Consider the following 20,197-nt stretch of genomic DNA (forward strand, 5'->3'; position numbering starts at 1 on the left):
GTAGTTCAACATATAATGTTTTAGTAGTTTGGTTTCGGCTTTAAGAGCAGAAGTTTAAAGTGCTAGGTATCATCATGTCTTTCATTAATGGATTTAATGCTAATGATCATCAAAGACAGTATAAATTTGATATCTAAAGATAAAAGATGCTTCACTGGAGTAACGTTGTGACTCTTTGGTGTCTGGTAGCTGCTGCAGTGATTCATCTCCACCAAAGGTCTGAGGAAACAGCTGGACAGCAGCATCACTTCTCTCCAGATGTTGTTACTCCTGCAGTGGAGGATTCACATCAACATTAATGCTTCTGTCAGCTCTCAGATAATCTTCTCAGATATCATTCTTCACTGCATCTACTGAGGACCTGAAACTCATAAATCTGATCTATGAATTCACACTTTAGTTTGATGTATCCTGTGACTTCCTGATGATATCTGTGACTTCACATCTCAACATTCATTAAATTGTTGATTTAAATTCATGGTGAAAAATAAAATAACATATTGATGCCACAGAATCTTCATTTGAGTTCACCATTAGTGGTGATAATAAACAGTATTTGATTTCATATTATAAGCAATATGTTTGATTTTGGTCTTAAATCAGTATTACAATAAAATCGCAGTGTCAGCTATTTCCTGTAACTATACTGGATCACTTCACTGAGAGATTCTTTCAAATCAACCAAACAGTTTTTTCATTCTTTCTTTCTTTTTTTTTTACAAAGACAGTGATGACATGATGAAATACTCACTGTGATCAGTTAAGGGATGCATCTTTGAAACAAGAAGTTTCAGTGGATGATGAGTCTGAAGCTTTGAAAGAGAACAAAGTGTCAGTAATTCAATTTAAACTATTAGCTGCAGAGAGAGATAAACTATCTAAAAAGACAGAATACTCACAGTTTGCAGGCTTGAATCCTGAAATACAGACGAGAGATTACTTCAACATTTGAAATGTCTGAATTTATGAAACAAAGAAAACAATACATGTTTTATAGAAAACTGTGTGTATTTGATTTATTTCTGCTTTTATTTCAAAAGGTAAGACAATAACTCTTCAGTTAGAGGACAAGCTACTGAACATCAGCCAGGTTACACTGTTATTTGTTTTATTGATTCAGAATAAATATTTTCCTAAAATAGTTTAATTATGTGCTGAAATATGTTAAAACAGTGAAGTTAAAATGGCCCTCACCATTATTTCTCCTTCTCCAGATGAAGACTCCAGTGATGCAGACTGCCAGGAGCAGCAGCAGTCCTCCAACACCTCCAATAACAGGACCAGCAGGGAACTCTGAGGGAGGAACTGGAACCAAAACAAAACATTCACAGTGTGTCAGGAGCATGACTATGCACTTTAGGTAGTTTCACCTATAATTATCAGAACTGATATGTGATAATCAAACATCATTAGTGACAATAACATTTGTTACTTTGATCTCCTTAAAGCACAGGGCTTTCTCCATTATGATGTACGGACAGTTTGGGAATCCTGTGAGAGTTTTATGATGAGGAAACTTATTATTGTCCATGATGTAGAGAGTTGTCAATATGATTACAAATCCAAGCATGCATCAATAAGCATGAGTATCTTTATTGATGTTTCTGCACAAAACTGACTCAACCTTTTCCTGACCACCTGAGCAGGTGGCTGGTGGACTGTGCAAAAGTGTGTTGCTGGATTAGCAACAGCACAACCTCAACTGCTCCTTTCCTCCTAATGGAGCGTATTCTGATGACCAGACTGGTGCAGGTGAGGAACTTACCACAGCTAAATACCTGTGCTCCTAACCATGTGCTGCAACACCACTAGATTTAAACTGGTTTTCATTACATCCACCAAGTAATTTAAGTACATTTGTTAAGTGGACTTAACTAACTCTCAGCTCCAGAAAGTCAGGACTGATAACTTTGTTTCAAACTCATTCAGATTGTAAAATCAGAACCCAGAGTTAACATCTTCATAATATTCACATCAATCACATGTGTTTATTTAATTGGATTACAAATTTTTTGAGGCAACAACATTTTAAAGTCAGTATTTCTATCTTACCACAGTTGGATTTGATCACAGCTTTGTCCAGTTTGGTGATGATCTCGTCCTTCACAACAGAGAGATGAAACACACATTCATACCTCCTCCAGTCTTCAGGTGTGACTGATGAAAGGTTCAGGTCAACACTCATCTGGAAGGATCCATCATGGTTGGGGAGGATCTCTCCAAGTTCCACGTTCTCATGAAGCTCCTCTCCATCTTTCCTCCAGAATATCTCGGCTCTGTCAGGGTAGAAACCTGTAGCGAAGCAGCTGACTGGAGAGGAGGGAGTCTTCTGGAGGAGAGACACTGAGGGAAGCTCTGGAGAGACAAGGGGGAGGGAGGCAGAGGGTGAGGTTAGAAACAGAAGAGACATTTAAATATTGGGTCCATGAAACTACATCAGTTCATGTGATTCTACCTGTTCTCAGCAGAGAGCTCTTCCCGTAATCCAAATATGTCTTCACCAACGTAGGACAATGCTCGGTAAGGAAGTACTTCCACCTTTCATTGTTGGGTCTATCTCTGTCCCGCTTGTGTTTGGTGATGACAGCTTCTGGTTTTGGAGCGATCCATGTCAGTGTCTTCAGGTCAAATGCTATGAAATCTTCTCCATCATAACCATACTGAACAAATCCATTTTTCTCTCCATTTTCATCGTCCCATTCACAGCCAAACATCAGCTGGAAGATGTGGACATCTGAGAGAGACAGAGAGCAGAGTGAGATCCCAGAGAGGTTTACAGGTGGCTGCAGTCTATGTGAGGCTTCATTTTAGAGAAGAAAGTTCGAGGAACATGAGGAAAAGATACCTCTTCATCACAAGACCAACACAAACTGTGTATGTGTTTAAATATGTGTGTTTACTGTATACGTGAACGATATGTAAAAAACTCAACTTTTTTATTTTCTCAGTATTTCTACTTACCTCCAGTTTGGTTCAGTTGCTTCTTCAAAATTTCAATTTTTGCTGTGTATTTGTATTGGCTTAACAGACACTCCTGAGTGTACAACTCCAAGAGCTGTGGATCATTGTCCAAGACTTTTTGTGACCAGTCCTCTTTGGCCTCCGTTTTCCTCCTGATGCTGTCCCAATAAAGTATTAGAACTTCATCAACCAACCCAACAGCCAAATAATCTGGGAAGTTTTTGACTCCAGAGGACGCTGTGAGGAAAAACTTCAGCGAGTGTTTCACTGTAAGAGAAAGAGGTTTTAAGGGTTTTTAAGTTCATATCTATAGTCATAATAATGGCCAGGAAGCCAAAAACACAATTTAATACACAAATAAATGCTGGATGTGTCAAAAGGCATTTTTTTGTTGGCACATTTGCCATAATGACTAAGTCAGCTACATTAACCTAACTGATCATCATATTATATAAGGTTAATAATGACTACACACTGTAAACATTCATGTTTAAAACTAATCAAAATGTTAAATCTTTATATAAATATCACTGCTATGGGATTCATCAAAGAGAGTCAACATATGATGAGCAAAGTATATAAATCAACTCAATCCCAAAATATCTTAATTTTTAGACATGTATGTGATTTTATCACATTATTTAATTTGATTAATCACAGTTTTTAAAACCTTTATATAATCATAATAATTAATATGAGTTATTAGTACAGTAGGAAGCTGCTATGATATAAGCCCAGCAACCTGTGTTGGTGTGGTTGAAAAAATAAAACAACATTTTACAAATCTGATGGAATAATTTCATAATTGTCACTTATCTGAATAATGTTCAATAACATCAGTATGAAAGTAAAATAATAAATAATGAGTTTATTTAACTTGATGATTTCAAGATAAAGACCTCATTATTACAAAATAACTTGATGATAATTAAAATTAACCTCTAAATTATGAGGTAAATATCTTCAACGTAAGATACTTAATAGTAATATATATATATAGGATTTCCATTACCATTAGAGCAAATTATTTGAAGAAAATATCTCTGAATAGTTTTCTCCTTCCGTTAATGCAATGCTCCTAAAGGTGGTCTTATAAAACATTAAATGCATTGGTGTTATTCACTGTATATTTACAAATAAACAAATAAACAAATCCAGATACAAAATGTAAACACTCCTCCTCTACTTGACTGGTGATTATATTACATACTGTATTATATTGATAATCTGAGTTTACGGTATGAGCAGGGGCGATTTAAGAGTTGACAAGATCCGCAGAGCCAGGGAAATATTACATGATTAGAATTTAATTGTATTGCATTGTATGACCACTGCTAACATTAGTGGTCTTAGTGGTGATTTATTTTGGTCCTTATTAAACATTTTCCAAAAACATTGCACATACAAATACATAGCAATCATTTTTAATTGCATTTCACTCAGTAACACTGCCTTTAACTGAAATGTCTTCACTCTTAATCACTGCTGTTATAACCTCACTCAGATTCAGGCAACAGCTGGTAATACGATCACTTTTCAGGAAAGGCTAAAATGTTTCAGACCTGATGTAATCGCATTAATGGCTCTTTATGGACATCCTTGCAGGTTATGTAATAGATATCGGAGAGAAATGAAAGAAGCAACACAGTACTAGTCAGAAATTTGGACACAATTCCTCATTGAAGAGAATGGGAATGTGTGTCTCTTAAGAGGTCGTCCTCATTTCACGTATTTCTATAAGATCATTTTGGTCCAAGCTTCGGACTGATGGCTGCTGCTGTGAGTATGAAACTGATTTATGTTCAACAGAGCTGTATGCGCACCACTTCTAATTATAAAGCCACGCAAATTGAGCTGAACAGTTTGCGTTTTTAAGTCATTTATTTACGTATTTATAAGTAGCCTATCTATTAGAACCATTTACAAAAGGTGACTTATTAAAAAAAGGTCGGCTCGTCTAAATTTAAAGTGAAATATAACACTCGGCCATTAACCCTTAGATGCATGACCTACCCTTACCTACACTCTTCCATGAGTGGGGTCAAAAATGACCCCAATTAGAATGAATGCGTTTTATGCTGTAAACTTAAGAAATGTACTTCATTTTGGTTAAAGATGATGATTTGTATTATATTGTGGTCAACAAAAGAATTATTTCATGTTTGACATGGTAATTTATCACTTTTTTACAACATTTTTATCCCAGCTTTTAAAAAGGTCAAAAACGGTTAACATCCAAAAAGTATCCCAATTAGAATCAATGCATTTAATGCAATATTATAACACAAGAATGATTTCATGTTTTCCATGCTAACACAACTTCAACATTCATTGTTTGTGTGTCCGTCTGTCTGTCTATGCATGTACACACACGCGTCTTCTCACTGTGAGCAGCTGTTACAAACTACTTGTTTCTGGCTGTGAGCACTGCACACAGGGTCACTGCAATTCCAGCAACTATTGGTGGCTTTGCACACATCTTACACCTCTTTCTCTTCTGTTGGCCCTGTCATAACCCTAACCATCATAGTGAGAGTCTGCTTCTCTACACAACAAATGCAGTAATGTTAGCTTTCTTAGTTAGCTAGTGTTAGCTTACTAGAAAGTAATATGATAATAATAATAATAATAAAAATAGGTGCGATTTATATAGCACCTTTCACATATCCAAGGACGCTTTACAATTTGATGATGATAACACAACACTATATCACACAAAAATCATGTATGTGGAAATTAAGTTCATATTTTATAACAGCATATATATTCTGAGGTATAAAAATGATGATAATACTTGTACTAATAATACATGTATGTTGCTGTGAAAAAATAATCTTTAGGGGTGGCGAGACTGCTGGCATTAGATGTGTGGATCGACAGTAAATATACCTGACAGTCACAGTTGATAAAAATCAAAGGTTCCTAGGGTTAACCCTTGAAATTCCATAGAAAATGATTGGGGTCATTTTTGACCCCGCGTATGGAAGAGTGTGGTACTGATACAAAAAATGCAATTACTTAAAAAATATAACAATTAGATACAAATCCAAATGGCCTCGTGTCAAAGACAACCTATTTGAGGAATACATGGAAGATTAAACGATAAAAATTTAAAATTACAAAGATATTGCAAAAAAACAACTGCTGGGGTCATTTTTGACCCCACTAATGCATCTAAGGGTTAATACAGTTACTTACACTCTACGCATTTTAAAACGTTAATCTCACCTGAAAGTGTGACAGGAAAGAAGATAAGCAGAAAAACGAACTCCATCTTCTTCATACTATGACTTTTTGAGGAGTCCAGTCGAGTGACAACCAGTCCGTTTTGATTCCTTTGTGTTTCGTCGTGTGTTGTGTGGGATGGTGGGACCAAAGTTGGTCACCAGTATCAAATTACAGCAGCCGCCCAGCACACTTTAAAAAAAAATCAATAATATGTCCAGACAAACATTTTATTCCAGGAGCAAATATTTAAATTCGACAGCTTAAAGTACAAAACAAAGAAATATGCAAGTTCACTGTGCAAGTGCTTTAAATTAAATATTAAAATAATGAATAGCTCAAAAGAAACACACCATGAAAGAAAATTTTAGTACAATTAAAAATCGTTATTTAACTTATCAAAGAAAAATATGCTCAAATTCAATGAGACAGATAAGATACAATGATAATAGTAACAGTGCAATGCAAGAAATGAATCAAACAAATCAAATTTGAATGAATCAAAAGCAACAGCAAAGTCTTCAAAAGTCTTGTAAGATCACTTACAAAAATTACTTTGTAATGTCGGAGGAAATGTTCTGTCAGCTGTTTCTCTGGTGACAGACTGTCACAGCTGAGACATTTCACAGTTATGTTGCCCTCTAGTGGTGATATAGAGAAGACACTCTAAGTCACAAGGTTCATTATTAATATGAGTTGACCAACATTTGTGGTATGTGTGTGTGTGTGTGTGTGTGTGCATGCGTGTGCACGTGCGCGTGCGTGTGCGTGTGTGTGAGTGTGTTTCTTTCCTCAGGTTTTAATGATGATTTTATTTATTAACTGAAGGTAAATATAAACCCCTTTTGGGGAAAAAATTACAACAAAAATGAAATGAAAATGTAGCAGCGCCTCAATAAAAATAAAGTTGTAAAAATATATTTCTCTAAATCTAATTTTAACTCATTTATAGACTTTAAATGAACTGAACACAATTAGCCAAAAACAGATTACATAACTTTAGAGAAGGTGTATACTGTCATGGAGACAAATCAATTTTCCTTTTTGGCAATATGCAATAACGTACATTAGATTACTTGAATTAATACTCTTAACACCAATAATTTCAGCATTAACAATAACATTTGTCTGAATTACAATGATGACAATTATATAAGATAACATGTATTAGGTGTAAAAATATATTTATATAGTATAAAATTGTGGAAAGGTTCACAAATGTACGTGTAAAAACATGAGTGCTTCCAAAATGAAACTGTCAAACAAAGTGTGAGTGAAAGCGTTAGTAGTGGTGTATTTAATGTTTTATGATGTTTGGTTTCAGCTTCAAGAGCAGAGTTTAAAGTGCTGAGTTAATTAATGGATTTAATGCTAATGATCATCAAAGACAGTATACATTTGATATCTAAAGATAAAAGATGCATCACTGGAGTAACGTTGTGGCTCTTTGTTGTCTGGTAGCTGCTGCAGTGATTCATCTCCACCAAAGGTCTGAGGAAACAGCTGGACAGCAGCATCACTTCTCTCCAGATGTTGTTACTCCTGCAGTGGAGGATTCACTCTTCAGCTCTCAGATAATCTTCACAGATATCATTCTTCACTGCATCCAATGATTACCTGAAACTCATAAATCTGATCTATGAATTCACACTTTAGTTTGATGATATTCTGTGACTTCACATCTCAACATTCATTAAAACAAGTTATTCATGTATATTTATGGTGAAAAATAAAATAAAATATTGATGCTACAGAATCTTTATATGACTTCAGTATTCTCCTCAAAATCTTTACTGGAAAGACTTTCTGTCTTTTCATTAAAGACAAATACAAAGTCAAACAATATTCAATAAATCCTCAGTGGCAGCTGTTTCCTGTAACTATACTGGTTCACTTGACTCACTTTTTTTTAACAAAGATGGACTCACTGTATATTTATGAGAGTATTTTATCAATATACAGTTAGTTTCAGGAGGAAACAGAGGAGAGATTCTTCATACAGTATTTGCACAGCACTTAAAAATATAAAATGTCAGAATTCATAAAATCAAACAAAGAAAACACTAATACATGTGACATACTTTACATTTGGCTGATTTCTGCATTTATTTATTTTTGTTTTTCTTTTGAATAACTCTCCAGTTAGAGGTCATGCTACTGACCATCAGGCAGGTTACGCTGTTATTAGTATGGAATGAAAATAAGTCTGATCCATATTATTTTGTCTCCTGTGTTTATTACTTAAGATCAGGGAGAAAAATGTTTTGGCAGGTGAATTCAATTATTATTTTAAAATATATAGTTTGTTAGTTATCTAACATTGATTGACTAACATTCATGTCTTCTTTGTATTTTGATCAATTAATTTAATCAATACACGGAGAAATTAAAACTCACCAGGAGGAAAAAAAATATTGCTTTCAGTCCTAGTTATAACACTGTAGTGGTACAATTGTGCCCTCTTGTGGTCGAAATGACAATTAAAACAATTTTTGAAACAATCAAAACACATGCACAAAAATGTCACTTCATTTCACAGAGTTTAAAAATCTGATACATATTTTCCTTAAATGTCAGCTTGAATTTGTTGGCTGAAATATGTTAAAACAGTGAAGTTAAAATGGCTTGAAGAGTATTGTTGTCCCTCACCATTATTTCTCCTTCTCCAGATGAAGACTCCAGTGATGCAGACTGCCAGGAGCAGCAGTCCTACAACACCTCCAATAACAGGACCAGCAGGGAACTCTGAGGGAGGAACTGGAACCAAAACACAACATTCACAGTGTGTCAGGAGCATGACTATGCACTTTATAGAATAGAATAGAATAGAAAGTCTTTATTGTCATTGTACAAAGCACAACGAAATTGAGATGCCGTCTTTAAAGTGCAGAAACAAAAATAAATAAATAATTGCCATTATTTAATGCAGTTTAGTGCATTTATGGCTTTAGCGTAAAAGCTGTTTTGAAATCTATTTGTGTGTACTCTCAATGTCCTGTAGCGTTTGCCTGAGGGCAGCAGCTCAAAGTGCGAGTGTCCTGGGTGAGATGGGTCCCTGAGAATATGGCGAGCTTTCCTGAAACAGCGGGAACTGTACAGATCTTTCAGGGAGGGGAGAGGGCAGCCGATAATCTTCTGGGCTGTGGTGATGACCCTCTGGAGTGCTATCCTCTCTGCAACTGTGCAGCTAGAGAACCACACACACATGCAGTAGGTCAAAATGCTCTCTATGGAGCAACAATAAAAGGACACAAGCAGTTTTTGTGAGAGTTGATTATTCCTGAGTACTCTCAGGAAGTCCAATCTCTGCTGTGCCTTCTTAATGATAGCAGTGGTGTTTATGCTCCAGGTCAGGTCATCCTCCATATGAACTCCCAGAAACCGGAAGTCTGTGACCCTCTCCACACAGTCCCCGCCGATGAACAGGGGCGGAGTGTCGGTTTTATTTCTCCTATAGTCTATGACCAGCTCCTTTGTCTTGGTAGTGTTCAGTGCCATGTTGTTTTCTGTGCACCACACTGACAACTGCTCCACCTCGTCCCGATATGCAGACTCATCCCCCCCAGAGATGAGCCCCACCACAGTGGTATCATCACCGAATTTGATGATGCTGTTGCTGGAGTGGACGGAGGTGCAGTCGTGGGTATAGAGGGTGTAGAGTAGGGGGCTCAGCACACAGCCCTGAGGTGATCCAGTATTTAGGCTGAGCGCTGAGGAGATGTGGGGGCCTATTCTCACCCTCTGGGAGCGGTCAGACAGGAAGTCCTTGATCCAGAGGCAGATGGAGTGAGATATTCCCAGGTCTGACAGCTTGTTCACCAGTCTGTTGGGGATGATGGTCTTAAACGCCGAACTGAAGTCCACAAAGAGTAGCCGCGCGTGGCTCCCCTGCTGCTCTAGGTGGGACAGAGCAGAGTGGAGAGCTGTGGCTATAGCGTCTTCTGTGGACCTGTTGGCTCTGTATGCGAACTGGTGAGGGTCAAACCTGGGTGGAAGATTTGAAGTGACGTGCTTCCGGACCAGTTTCTCAAAGCACTTCATAATGATAGTATGAAGTGCTATAATTATCTAAACTGATGTGTGATAATCAAACATCATTATTCCAAATCATATTAGTTACTTTGATCTCCTTAAAGCACAGGGCTTTCTCCATCATGATGCAATGACAGTTTGGGAGTTTACTGATGAGGAAACTTATTATTGTTCAGGATGTGCAGAGTTGTAAACATGACTACAGCAGCTCAGTTATATACTGCCAAAAGTACATAATGTCTCTTTTTAAGTGAAATTCACATTACTGTCCATGTTGATCTGATGGTTTAATTTGGCATCACAATAATCCATACAATCACCATCTGCAGGTTTATACCACATTACAGTTTCTGACCTCTGTGTGTCCATCCTGTGTCTATGTTGAACTTATCCCCTGTCTGTGTTGTATTACACCTATTGTGTTTTTGTTATTGTAATACTGAAGTTTTATTCTTTGCCTTTTTCATACTATTATTTCTTTACAGTATAATAAATAGAAGTAAAATTAAAAGTAAAAAGAAAAATTTGGTCCAGCATTTTTCATATTGCATATCTTTTTTTCTGATTTTTTGGGGATTTTTTAATTTGTTCCATACAAATCATGAATAAAGGGTTTTGTGTAACTTTATTGAGGTTTCTGTACACAACTGACTCAACCTTTTCCTGACCACCTAAGCAGGTGGCAGGTGGACTGTGCAAAAGTGTGTTGCTGGATTAGCAATAGCACAACCTCAACTGCTCCTTTCCTCCTAATGGAGCGTATTCTGATGACCAGACTGGTGCAGGTGAGGAACTTACCTCAGCTAAATACCTGTGCTCCTAACCATGTGCTGGAACACCACTAGATTTAAACTGGTTCTCATTACATCCACCAAAGTACTTTAAGTAGGTCATAAAGTAACAAGTACATTTGTTAACTGGACTTAACTAACTCTCAGCTTCAGGAAGTCAGGACTGATAACTTTGTTTCAAACTCATTCAGATTGTAAAATCAGAACCCAGAGTTAACATCTTCAAAATATTCACATCAATCACATGTGTATGTTTAATTGGATAACAAATGTTTTGAGGCAACAAAATTGTAAAGTCAGTATTTATATCTTACCCCAGTTGGTTCTGATCACTGCTTTGTCCAGTTTGGTGATGATGTTGTCCTTCACACCAGAGAGATGAAACACACATTCGTACCTCCTCCAGTCTTCAGGTGTGACTGATGAAACATCCAGCTCAACACACATCTGGAAGGATCCATCATGGTTGGGGAGGATCTCTCCAAGTTCCACGTATTCATGAAGCTCCTCTCCATCTTTCCTCCAGAATATCATGGCTCTGTCAGGGTAGAAACCTGTAGCGAAGCAGCTGACTGGAGAGGAGGGAGTCTTCTGGAGGAGATACACTGAGGGAAGCTCTGGAGAGACAAGGGGGAGGAAGGCAGGGGGTGAGGTTAGAAACAGAAGAGACATTTAAATATTGGGTCCATGAAACTACATCAGTTCATGTGATTCTACCTGTTCTCATCAGAGAGCTCCTCCCATAGTCCAGATATTTCTTCACTAACCTAGGACAACAGTCGGTGAGGAAGTATTTCCACCATTTATTTTCAAGTCTATCGCTGTCCCACTTATGTTTGGTGATGACAGCTTGTGGTTTTTGAGCGATCCATGTCAGTGTCTTCAGGTCAAATGCTAAGAAGTCTTCTCCATCATAACCATACTGAACAAATCCATTAATCTCTCCAGTCTCATTGTCCCATTCACAGCCAAACATCAGCTGGAAGATGTGGACATCTGAGAGAGACAGAGAGCAGAGTGAGATCCCACAGAGGTTTACAGGTGGCTGCAGTCTATGTGAGCCTGCTTTAAACATCCAGAATAAATCAAACATGACAAGAAAGGCAGCACACACACACACACACACACACACACACACACACACACACACACACACGCACACACGCACACACACACACACACACACACACACACACACAAAACAAGGGTGAGATTCAAATTCAAAACCTTGTTGCTCAGTTTTTCAGGGAAGTTATATGTTAATATTAGTACTGACCACCGATTTGGAAAGAGTCGCACACATTTAAAACATTAAAATGTGTGTTTATAAAACTAAATTTTTTCAGTACTTATACTTACCACCAGTTTGGTTCAGTTGATTCTTCAAAATGTTGATTTGATCTTTGTATTTTTTATGGTTAAACAAACACCTCTGAGTGTACCACTCCAAGTGTTGTGGATCGTGTTCTATCAGTTTTTTCATCCAGTCGTGTGTGAATTCTGCTTTCATCCCAATGCTGTCACAGTGACCTACTGGAAATTCATCAACCAACGTAACAGCCAAAAGCTGTGGGATGTTTTTGACTCCAGAGGACGATGTGAACAAAATTGTCAGCGAGTGTTTCACTGTAAGAGAAAGAGGTTTTAAGGGTTTTAAGTTCATATCCATAGTCATAATAATTACATTTAACTACATTCAGTATTTTGCCTAGCATGAAACCTCAGACACAAAAAGTTAGTGATGAGCTGGTGATGAAAGCAGAACATTTACCTACTTAAGAGCAAGATATTATAATTGGACTGATTGAAACCAAATTTAAAGGAGAGTGAATATTGACCTTCTGTTGGCCAGGAAGCCAAAAAACCAACTCAAAATACAAATTAATGTTAAATATGGTAAAAGGCAATTTCTTTGTTCACACATTTGCCCTAATGACTAAATCAGCTTTATTACCCTCACTGGTCAACATTTTATATACTGCCATGATATTCCTGAAAGAGAATCAACATATGATGAGAAAAGTATATAAATCAAGGCATAATCACAAAACATCTTAATTTTTAGAGATTTATGTGATTTTATTGTATTATTTCATTTGATTAATCCATTTTTTAAACTTCCTCCGCCATAAATATGTTTGCGTTTTGAATCCCATTTCCTGTATCTTATACATACATTTAGGGACTATAGTGATACAAATCCAGGAAATAATTAATTTGGTCTTAATGATATATTCCAACAGAAAGTATAGTACCACCTACCTAGACTGGTAAGATATGGACTGCATTACCTCAGAGAGGCCAAAGTCTCTTTAAAACACAGTTTCAGAATTGGGAAAACTTCATTCTGTTTGTGAAAATGCAATAAAGGCAGATTTCACTGTTTTTTTTCATATGTAGACCACTTAAGACTATTCAGGAATAGTTGAAAAAACATGGCGTCCGTAGAGATGATGCAATGATAAACAAATTTGAAAGTAACTGAAATAACGTGAAAAACCATATTTGTCATATTTGATGCTAATAAATACCCATACCAACTGGTTCTATGTTGTTTCCATCTCCTCTAGTGAGCTGGGTGGTAACAATACACAGGACATCTGATTTTCTATTTGATGTAATGCTGCAGCCATAAAACAATGTTACATTGGCTTTGAATACAGTGCGGACTCCCCCATGCCCCAGAAGGGCTCTTCTGAGTAGAATAAAGCAGATACTGTAAGTGTTCTCAAGGAAGTTTATCATAAAGATATTTATCTGTCTGTGAGAAAATAAATACAAGTCTGTTCTTTGAAGCTAGTTGGTTATATTTGCTTCATTGACAGTCATTTCCATGTTATCCTTCTGAGTTTGTCTGCATAGCAGGAATACCATGATTTTCATACATTTTAAATACTGCCAGTATTGACTAATTGTCCACTCCTTTATTAAGTTCAGTACATGTATTGTTATAGTCCACTGTATACACTATAAAAAACTGTAACTTCAGTGTGTGATTGTGTTAGTAAAGAAGAGAGTTGCTTTACAAGTTTATAAGTACAACAGTGTTTAAAACATATTTGGCAGTGAATAGACATGTTAACATCTGAGTTATGTTATGTAATGTTGAAATAGACACAATTGTTTAAAATATTATTATGTTACCTGGAGAGACGACATGGCAAAAGAGAAGAAACAACATAATCCCCTTCATCTTGCTTTGATAAAGACGTTAAAATACACAGAGGAGGAAAGACGGTCAGCAGTGCATGGAATAAAATGGATATTTAATGTAGCTGAGTATCATCTGCTACCAGGAGGAGCCAACGTATTATCTCTCTGTCTGTCTGATCAGATTTAACAGAAAAATGCAGGAAATGTGTGTGTGTGTGTGTGTGTGTGTGTGTGTGTGTGTGTGTGTATGTGTATGTGTATGTGTATGTGTATGTGTATGTGTGTGTGTGTGTGTGTGTGTGTGTGTGTGTGTGTGTGTGTGTGTGTGTGTGTGTGTGTGTGTGTGTGTGTGTGTGTGTGTGTGTGTGTGTGTGTGTGTTCTTTTATTTGGTCTTTGCCAGAAGTTGAATAGCATGTAGTAACATGAGTGGCTGTTTAAAGGAATGAAATTGGTCCCAAAATCAGTAAATGTTATTTGAAGTGACACAACTAAGAAAGTAACAGCAGCTCAGATAAGATGCTCTTTAAAAGAAAAAGCACAATTCATACATTGAGGCAGTTTCAAAGTGCCTGATTGAGAATGAATTATTACAAAAAATCGTGAATGACTCTTTACATGTGAACACGGGCTCAAGAATTCAAACTAAATTTAAATATTTTCTGCTAATGTTTGAACTTTGTCTGCTGCTAAAGTCCAAAACACATCGTATCATGTAACACAGAATCTGACACATTAAACATGATGCATTTCTTCACCTGAAGAGCTAATAATGTTTCCAGCTGCAGCTTTTCCTGCTAATAAATACAACACAGTAGACATCGACAAGATACAGTGATCATGGTGGGACACAGATGCACAAACCACTTTAGATACATTTTCAACGTAGGTAATAAGTTTAGTTGAAAGGATTCACATGACTGCATTGGAATTGTTGTATCTCAGTCTCTCAGCTTCCCACAGTAACAAGAAACCTGCTCAACTGGATTCTGTTTTTAGTTCATTTTTTATTTTTTCCTCATAACTGAGATTTCAGTGGGATAAGTCACCTACAGACGTCTCTGGATTGTTGACATGTCAACATTGACAGAAATATAAGTATTAATGACAGTTTACATACTATGACTTAGTATCTCAAAATAATGAGAAACTGTCTCATAATAATGACTTAGTTTTTCATTATTTTGAGATACTAAGTCATTATTATGAGTTAGTTTCTCATTATAATGACTTACAGGATTTATTTTTTTCATCACAGTGGCGGAAATGGGCTTCCATAAAAAAGTACACTGAATCTTGTGACCTGTGTATTTCTCTATATCACCACTAGAGGGCAACATAACTGTGAAAGTCACCAGAGAAACAGCTGACAGAACATTTCCTCCACCAACTCAAAGAGTTTCCTGACTTAAAGTTCTCAACATTTAAAAATAAATTCTTACAAACAGCCTGTTTCCATTGAAGACTAACACAGTTGCTTTTGGAAATGTTCACCTGCATAGATCTCTATACTGTAAGTGATCGTCATGATGTTTTGATGTCAGAAAGAAGGTTGATTTCTAGAAAGGCAAATAAATAGATTTATATAGATTTATATTGTCTTATTTCCCTAAAGTCAGTGTTGTGTTGATAAGAACAAAAACTTTCATTCATGTCATTCAGAAACTTTTAATGTTCTACGCAATTGTTGAATCTATCAGAGGAAATAAACTCAAAAATCTCAGACAGTCTTGGACTTTACCACTTTGTCCACAGTCGGGTTAATGATTGTAGGTCTATTATTTTTTTTATTATTTATCATATAAACCCATTTGATGTCAGAAGGAGATGGGAAGGTTGGTAGTCTCGACCAGACAACCTATCACCAAGAGAAGGGAGAAAGTGAAGGCAGACAACTACAAAAACAAAACATGATACATAATGACTTAACTTAATAAAAAAATGAGTTTTAAAGTCTTTGTTGGTTGTTGCTTGTGATCTTTTTTTTTCTTTTGGCAGTGATTTTTATCTTCAGTGCAACACAAATGTATAAACTCTCTGAAACAATACAAATAAAATGTATCTTAAAGGTTTAAAAAGAGTGTCAGTTTGACCTATTATGAGGCCCTAAAGCAAAAGCTTGTTGTTGGGCCCCTATTGACCCCAATGGCAGGACTCTACAGCTGATACAAGATTATTGATTAGTCAACTGGCATTATATTAATTGGCAACAATTTAAATAATTGATTAAACCTTTTTGTCATTTTTGATGAAAGAGTAATACTTATTGATATTAGCCTCTAAAATGTGAATATTTGCAATTCCACAGTTTCCATGACAGTAAACTCAAATTCAGGGTTTTGATTGTTGGTCAGAAAAATCAAACTGAATATATAAATATGATCAGCATGTTTTACTGTGTGCCATAAAGCTATTATGTTGTATTAATAGGACCAAATATTTAAGCATTTTTTAGAAATATTTTTAATTATTTGTAATTTTAAAACAAAGTTGGTTGCAACCTCATATTATTCTGTAATATGGAAGATGGAAAAATACACTCAGTTTGTGTGTTGCAGTTTAACAAAACACTTTTACAAGAAATGAGCTCAAAATTAAAAAAAATAAAGGTCTTCAACATCGATGTTGACACAGTTCATTTTCAAGACGTCATTCAAAACATTCCTTGGCTTCTTTTATTAATGACAATTATGGCAATTAAATAAATATAACAAATAAGGTTTAGAGAAAAACTATTGGTTGTCGGAGTGTTTATGGAAAGAACTTAAAGACTTGTGTGTTTCAATAAAGTTTTTTGTTTTGTTTCCAACCCGAAACATGGATCTATTATCTACTTCCGCCATGGAAGTATTCGCTGTGTTTTTTTCACGATCGATATCTGTCGCCAATCTGCTGAGCTGCACTTAGCTGTTGCTGCTCACACCCTTCAGACAGAACTTCAACTTAACTCAAAACAAGATGAAGAGACTAATTGTGTTGCTTCTGTTTTGTCACCTTGCGTCTACAGGTAAGATCACTTTTCATTCCTTTCCTTTCTTTGACCAACTTAAACTGTTTTATCTCAGGAGTGGTGCACCATGTCACTGAAATTACTTTCACTTATGCCAACGTAAAGTCAGTTAAATTAAAATGCAGATACTTTACATGATGAATTGACACATGAATCGTTTATATTAAAGACATAAGGTGCTTCTAGTTACTTTATTCTCCTTCCTTATTGGAATTAGTGTAATTATGTGCAGCGATAATAATTATTCTTTGATTGGACCCGTCAGCTGTGGGACTGATCTGATCTTACATCAGTGCACTTCAGGACAAATAACAGGTGTAATATCAACCCACAAGTTAAGCTCTCTGATTCCCAAACTAAAATGGTTCAGTTGGTTTTATTTGTCTTCACTTTAGGTCTGATTAGTAAATGAAGCACACACGTTCATCCAGCAAAAGGGTTTTTCTTCTCATTTTCTAATTAATAATAGCGATAGGTCTATAGTCAGGAAGGGGACCTGAGTCTGTAATCTTCCAGTGGTAAAACATTTAAATTACATGCATAGTCTCTCGAAATGTGTCTGCCAGTCACAGGTGAACAGTTTAAAGGTGGAGTATAGTCACTTCAGGATTGCCACACCCAGTCTTGGATGTTTACCACTTTGAAACTGGAGAACATGAAGGGCACAGTAATCTGCCACAGGTCTGAATCTCCCAATAAATATTATTTTAATCATAAAGGCCAGCAACTAAATGTGACATCCTCACTGTCAATTATTTTTATCACTAGTTTTTCTGTTACTGTCACACTCACAGGAAGCTTACACACCAAAATGCATAGCTATTTTTTTACTTAGGCTACCTAGCTTTGTGTTTCTCAGTGATGGCTAGTTCAACTCCAAAATAAAGAAAATTGATTCAGTTAACTATTTTGAACTTTATGTGCATAATAACATCTCAATGTTTCAAACCTGCCACCTGCCAATAAGCCTGAAAAAATCTGAGAGAAGAAAACAACATTCATATACACCTACCTGAAATGAATGTAATGCACCTTTTGCCCTGAGCAATGTGGAAATTGAAGATATTTTTATCAGTACATTTCTATGCTTGGTTTGCAGTGGAGCAAAACAAAAGAGTTGTTAAAATAACTCAACTCATGCTTATTCTCCAAAGACATTCTAAAATGGCCTGGAAAATATATTAGGTACCCTTTAGGAGCTGTAAGAAATTATTGATTTGTAGTTTGTAGTTTTATAATCAATCATACAGAAAATTAGTAACTCTGCTGTTTTGTGCCACTGTGTGTGTCGAAAAACAGGTTTAAAGTCCTCTCTGGGTGTGGTTGCAAGAAGAAATTGACCTGAGATAGAACTGAAGGATTGTTCAAATTGTAAAGAACCAGGAAGACTTCAATATAGATACCAAATTTTCTTCAAGTTCAACGTACAATAACATCTTCCTACTTAATATAATCATTTAAAGATTTGTGAAAATGTGATTAATCAAATTAAATAATATAATAAAATCTTTTTTTTCTCGAAAAATTAAGATATTTTGTCACTTTCAAGCAAATAAGGCACATGAGAAAATTGTGATAGGAGTTGCAACATAACTCAACATATGTTGTTCCATTTTAAGAATCCCATAGCAGCGAACAGATAGTTATATCAAGATTTAACATTTTGATTAGATTTAAATGTGAATATTTACAGTGTCAATTATTACTAACCTTTTATGAAATCACAATAAGTAAGATTAATAAATCTGCCTTAGTTATTTTGGCAAATGTGCCAAGATAAAAAGGCATATTAACACATCCAGCAGTTATTTGTATTTTGAGTTGTGTTTTTGGCTTCCTGGCCAATAAAGGGTCAATATTCACTCTCCTTTTAGCTTTTGTTTAGTCTCAATCAGTCCAATTATAATATCTGGATCTTAGGTTGTTAAATGTTCTACTTTCATCACAAGCTCATCACTAACTTGCAAAATATTGAACGCATGGAGATGAATCACTGCAGCAGATACCAGACACCAAAGAGTCACAATGTTACTCCATTCAAGCATCTTTTATCTGCTGATATCAAATGTATACTGCCATTGATGATCATTAGCATTAAATCCATTAATGGGAAACATGATGATACTCAGCACTTTAAACTGCTCTTAAAGCTGAAACCAAACATTATAAAACTTTATATGTTGAACTACTAATGCTTTCACTCACAATTAGTTTGACAGTTTCGTTTTAGAAACATTTATGAAGATTCTGCACTAGGTCACAGCTGAAAAAACATGTTTTAATGTTGTGGTTTATTGGTTTGTTTTGTTGTGATTACTTCCATAGTTTGAGTGTGATGTGTTTAAACTATGAACATGTTAACGTTTATTTCTCCCAATTTAAACCAAAGTGTAAATATCTGATTTATGTCTCAGTCTGCTAACACACATTGCTCCTCCACTACAAGTAACAGCTGTAACTCTTTTTACACATACATTTGTAAACATTTACTCATATTGTTTGAATGCATATATATTGGTAAAGCTCAGATTATTGTTGTAAGAGGATTAATTATGGTTGATTTGTCTACATGGCAGTATACATCTTCTCTACCGTTAGATGATCTGTTTTTATTACTAAATGTGTTCACTTTAGTTAAAGTTAGTCTCCAAATCAATTACAAGTTAATGATTAATTTTTAACTTGTTAATTCTCTTTTCACTGGTGATTTGTAAAATATGAATTTTTTGTGACTCTACATTTTCTAAAGTCATTTTTATTCTCATTTGTTCCAAAAAGCTTTATATTTACCCTCAATCAATAAAATTATCTTGAAAACCTGCGTAAGATGTGTTCTTGTTACATCATCATATGTCTTAAATGTTCAGATGTGTAGACTTAAAGCTTCTGTAAAATGTTTTGGGGAACACATAAGTGAAGTTTGTCTCTGACGCCTAAAAGCAGGAGATTACTTTTTCAAATGTTCATTTCAGTTATCAAAATGTGTGAGGATAAAAGAAAAGTTAATGTGAATACAAAAACACACTC

At 35.7% G+C, this 20,197-nt stretch overlaps 2 protein-coding genes across 2 annotated transcripts in view; one reads left to right on the forward strand and one right to left on the reverse strand.

Moving 5' to 3' along the window:
* Positions 1–6,252, reverse strand: LOC133996493 (major histocompatibility complex class I-related gene protein-like). Its single transcript, XM_062436080.1, has 8 exons — positions 6,190–6,252; positions 2,962–3,228; positions 2,456–2,734; positions 2,053–2,355; positions 1,195–1,305; positions 899–917; positions 752–812; positions 1–270 (listed from the first exon to the last, which is right to left on the reverse strand). Exons 1-7 carry the CDS (start codon positions 6,242–6,244, stop codon positions 791–793), a joined length of 1,056 nt encoding a protein of 351 aa, XP_062292064.1. The 5' UTR covers positions 6,245–6,252; the 3' UTR covers positions 1–270; positions 752–790.
* Positions 6,253–15,611: 9,359 nt separating this feature from the next.
* Positions 15,612–20,197, forward strand: part of LOC133995871 (uncharacterized) — a 33,534-nt gene continuing 28,948 nt past the window's right edge. The window contains exons 1-2 of the mRNA XM_062435384.1: positions 15,612–15,673; positions 17,009–17,167. Of these exons, the coding sequence (XP_062291368.1) occupies positions 17,119–17,167 (49 nt within the window). The 5' untranslated portion in view covers positions 15,612–15,673; positions 17,009–17,118. The remainder of the gene's footprint in view (positions 15,674–17,008; positions 17,168–20,197) is intronic.

This window comes from Scomber scombrus, chromosome 16 (genome assembly GCF_963691925.1).
Source record: "Scomber scombrus chromosome 16, fScoSco1.1, whole genome shotgun sequence".
NCBI lineage: Eukaryota > Metazoa > Chordata > Actinopteri > Scombriformes > Scombridae > Scomber > Scomber scombrus.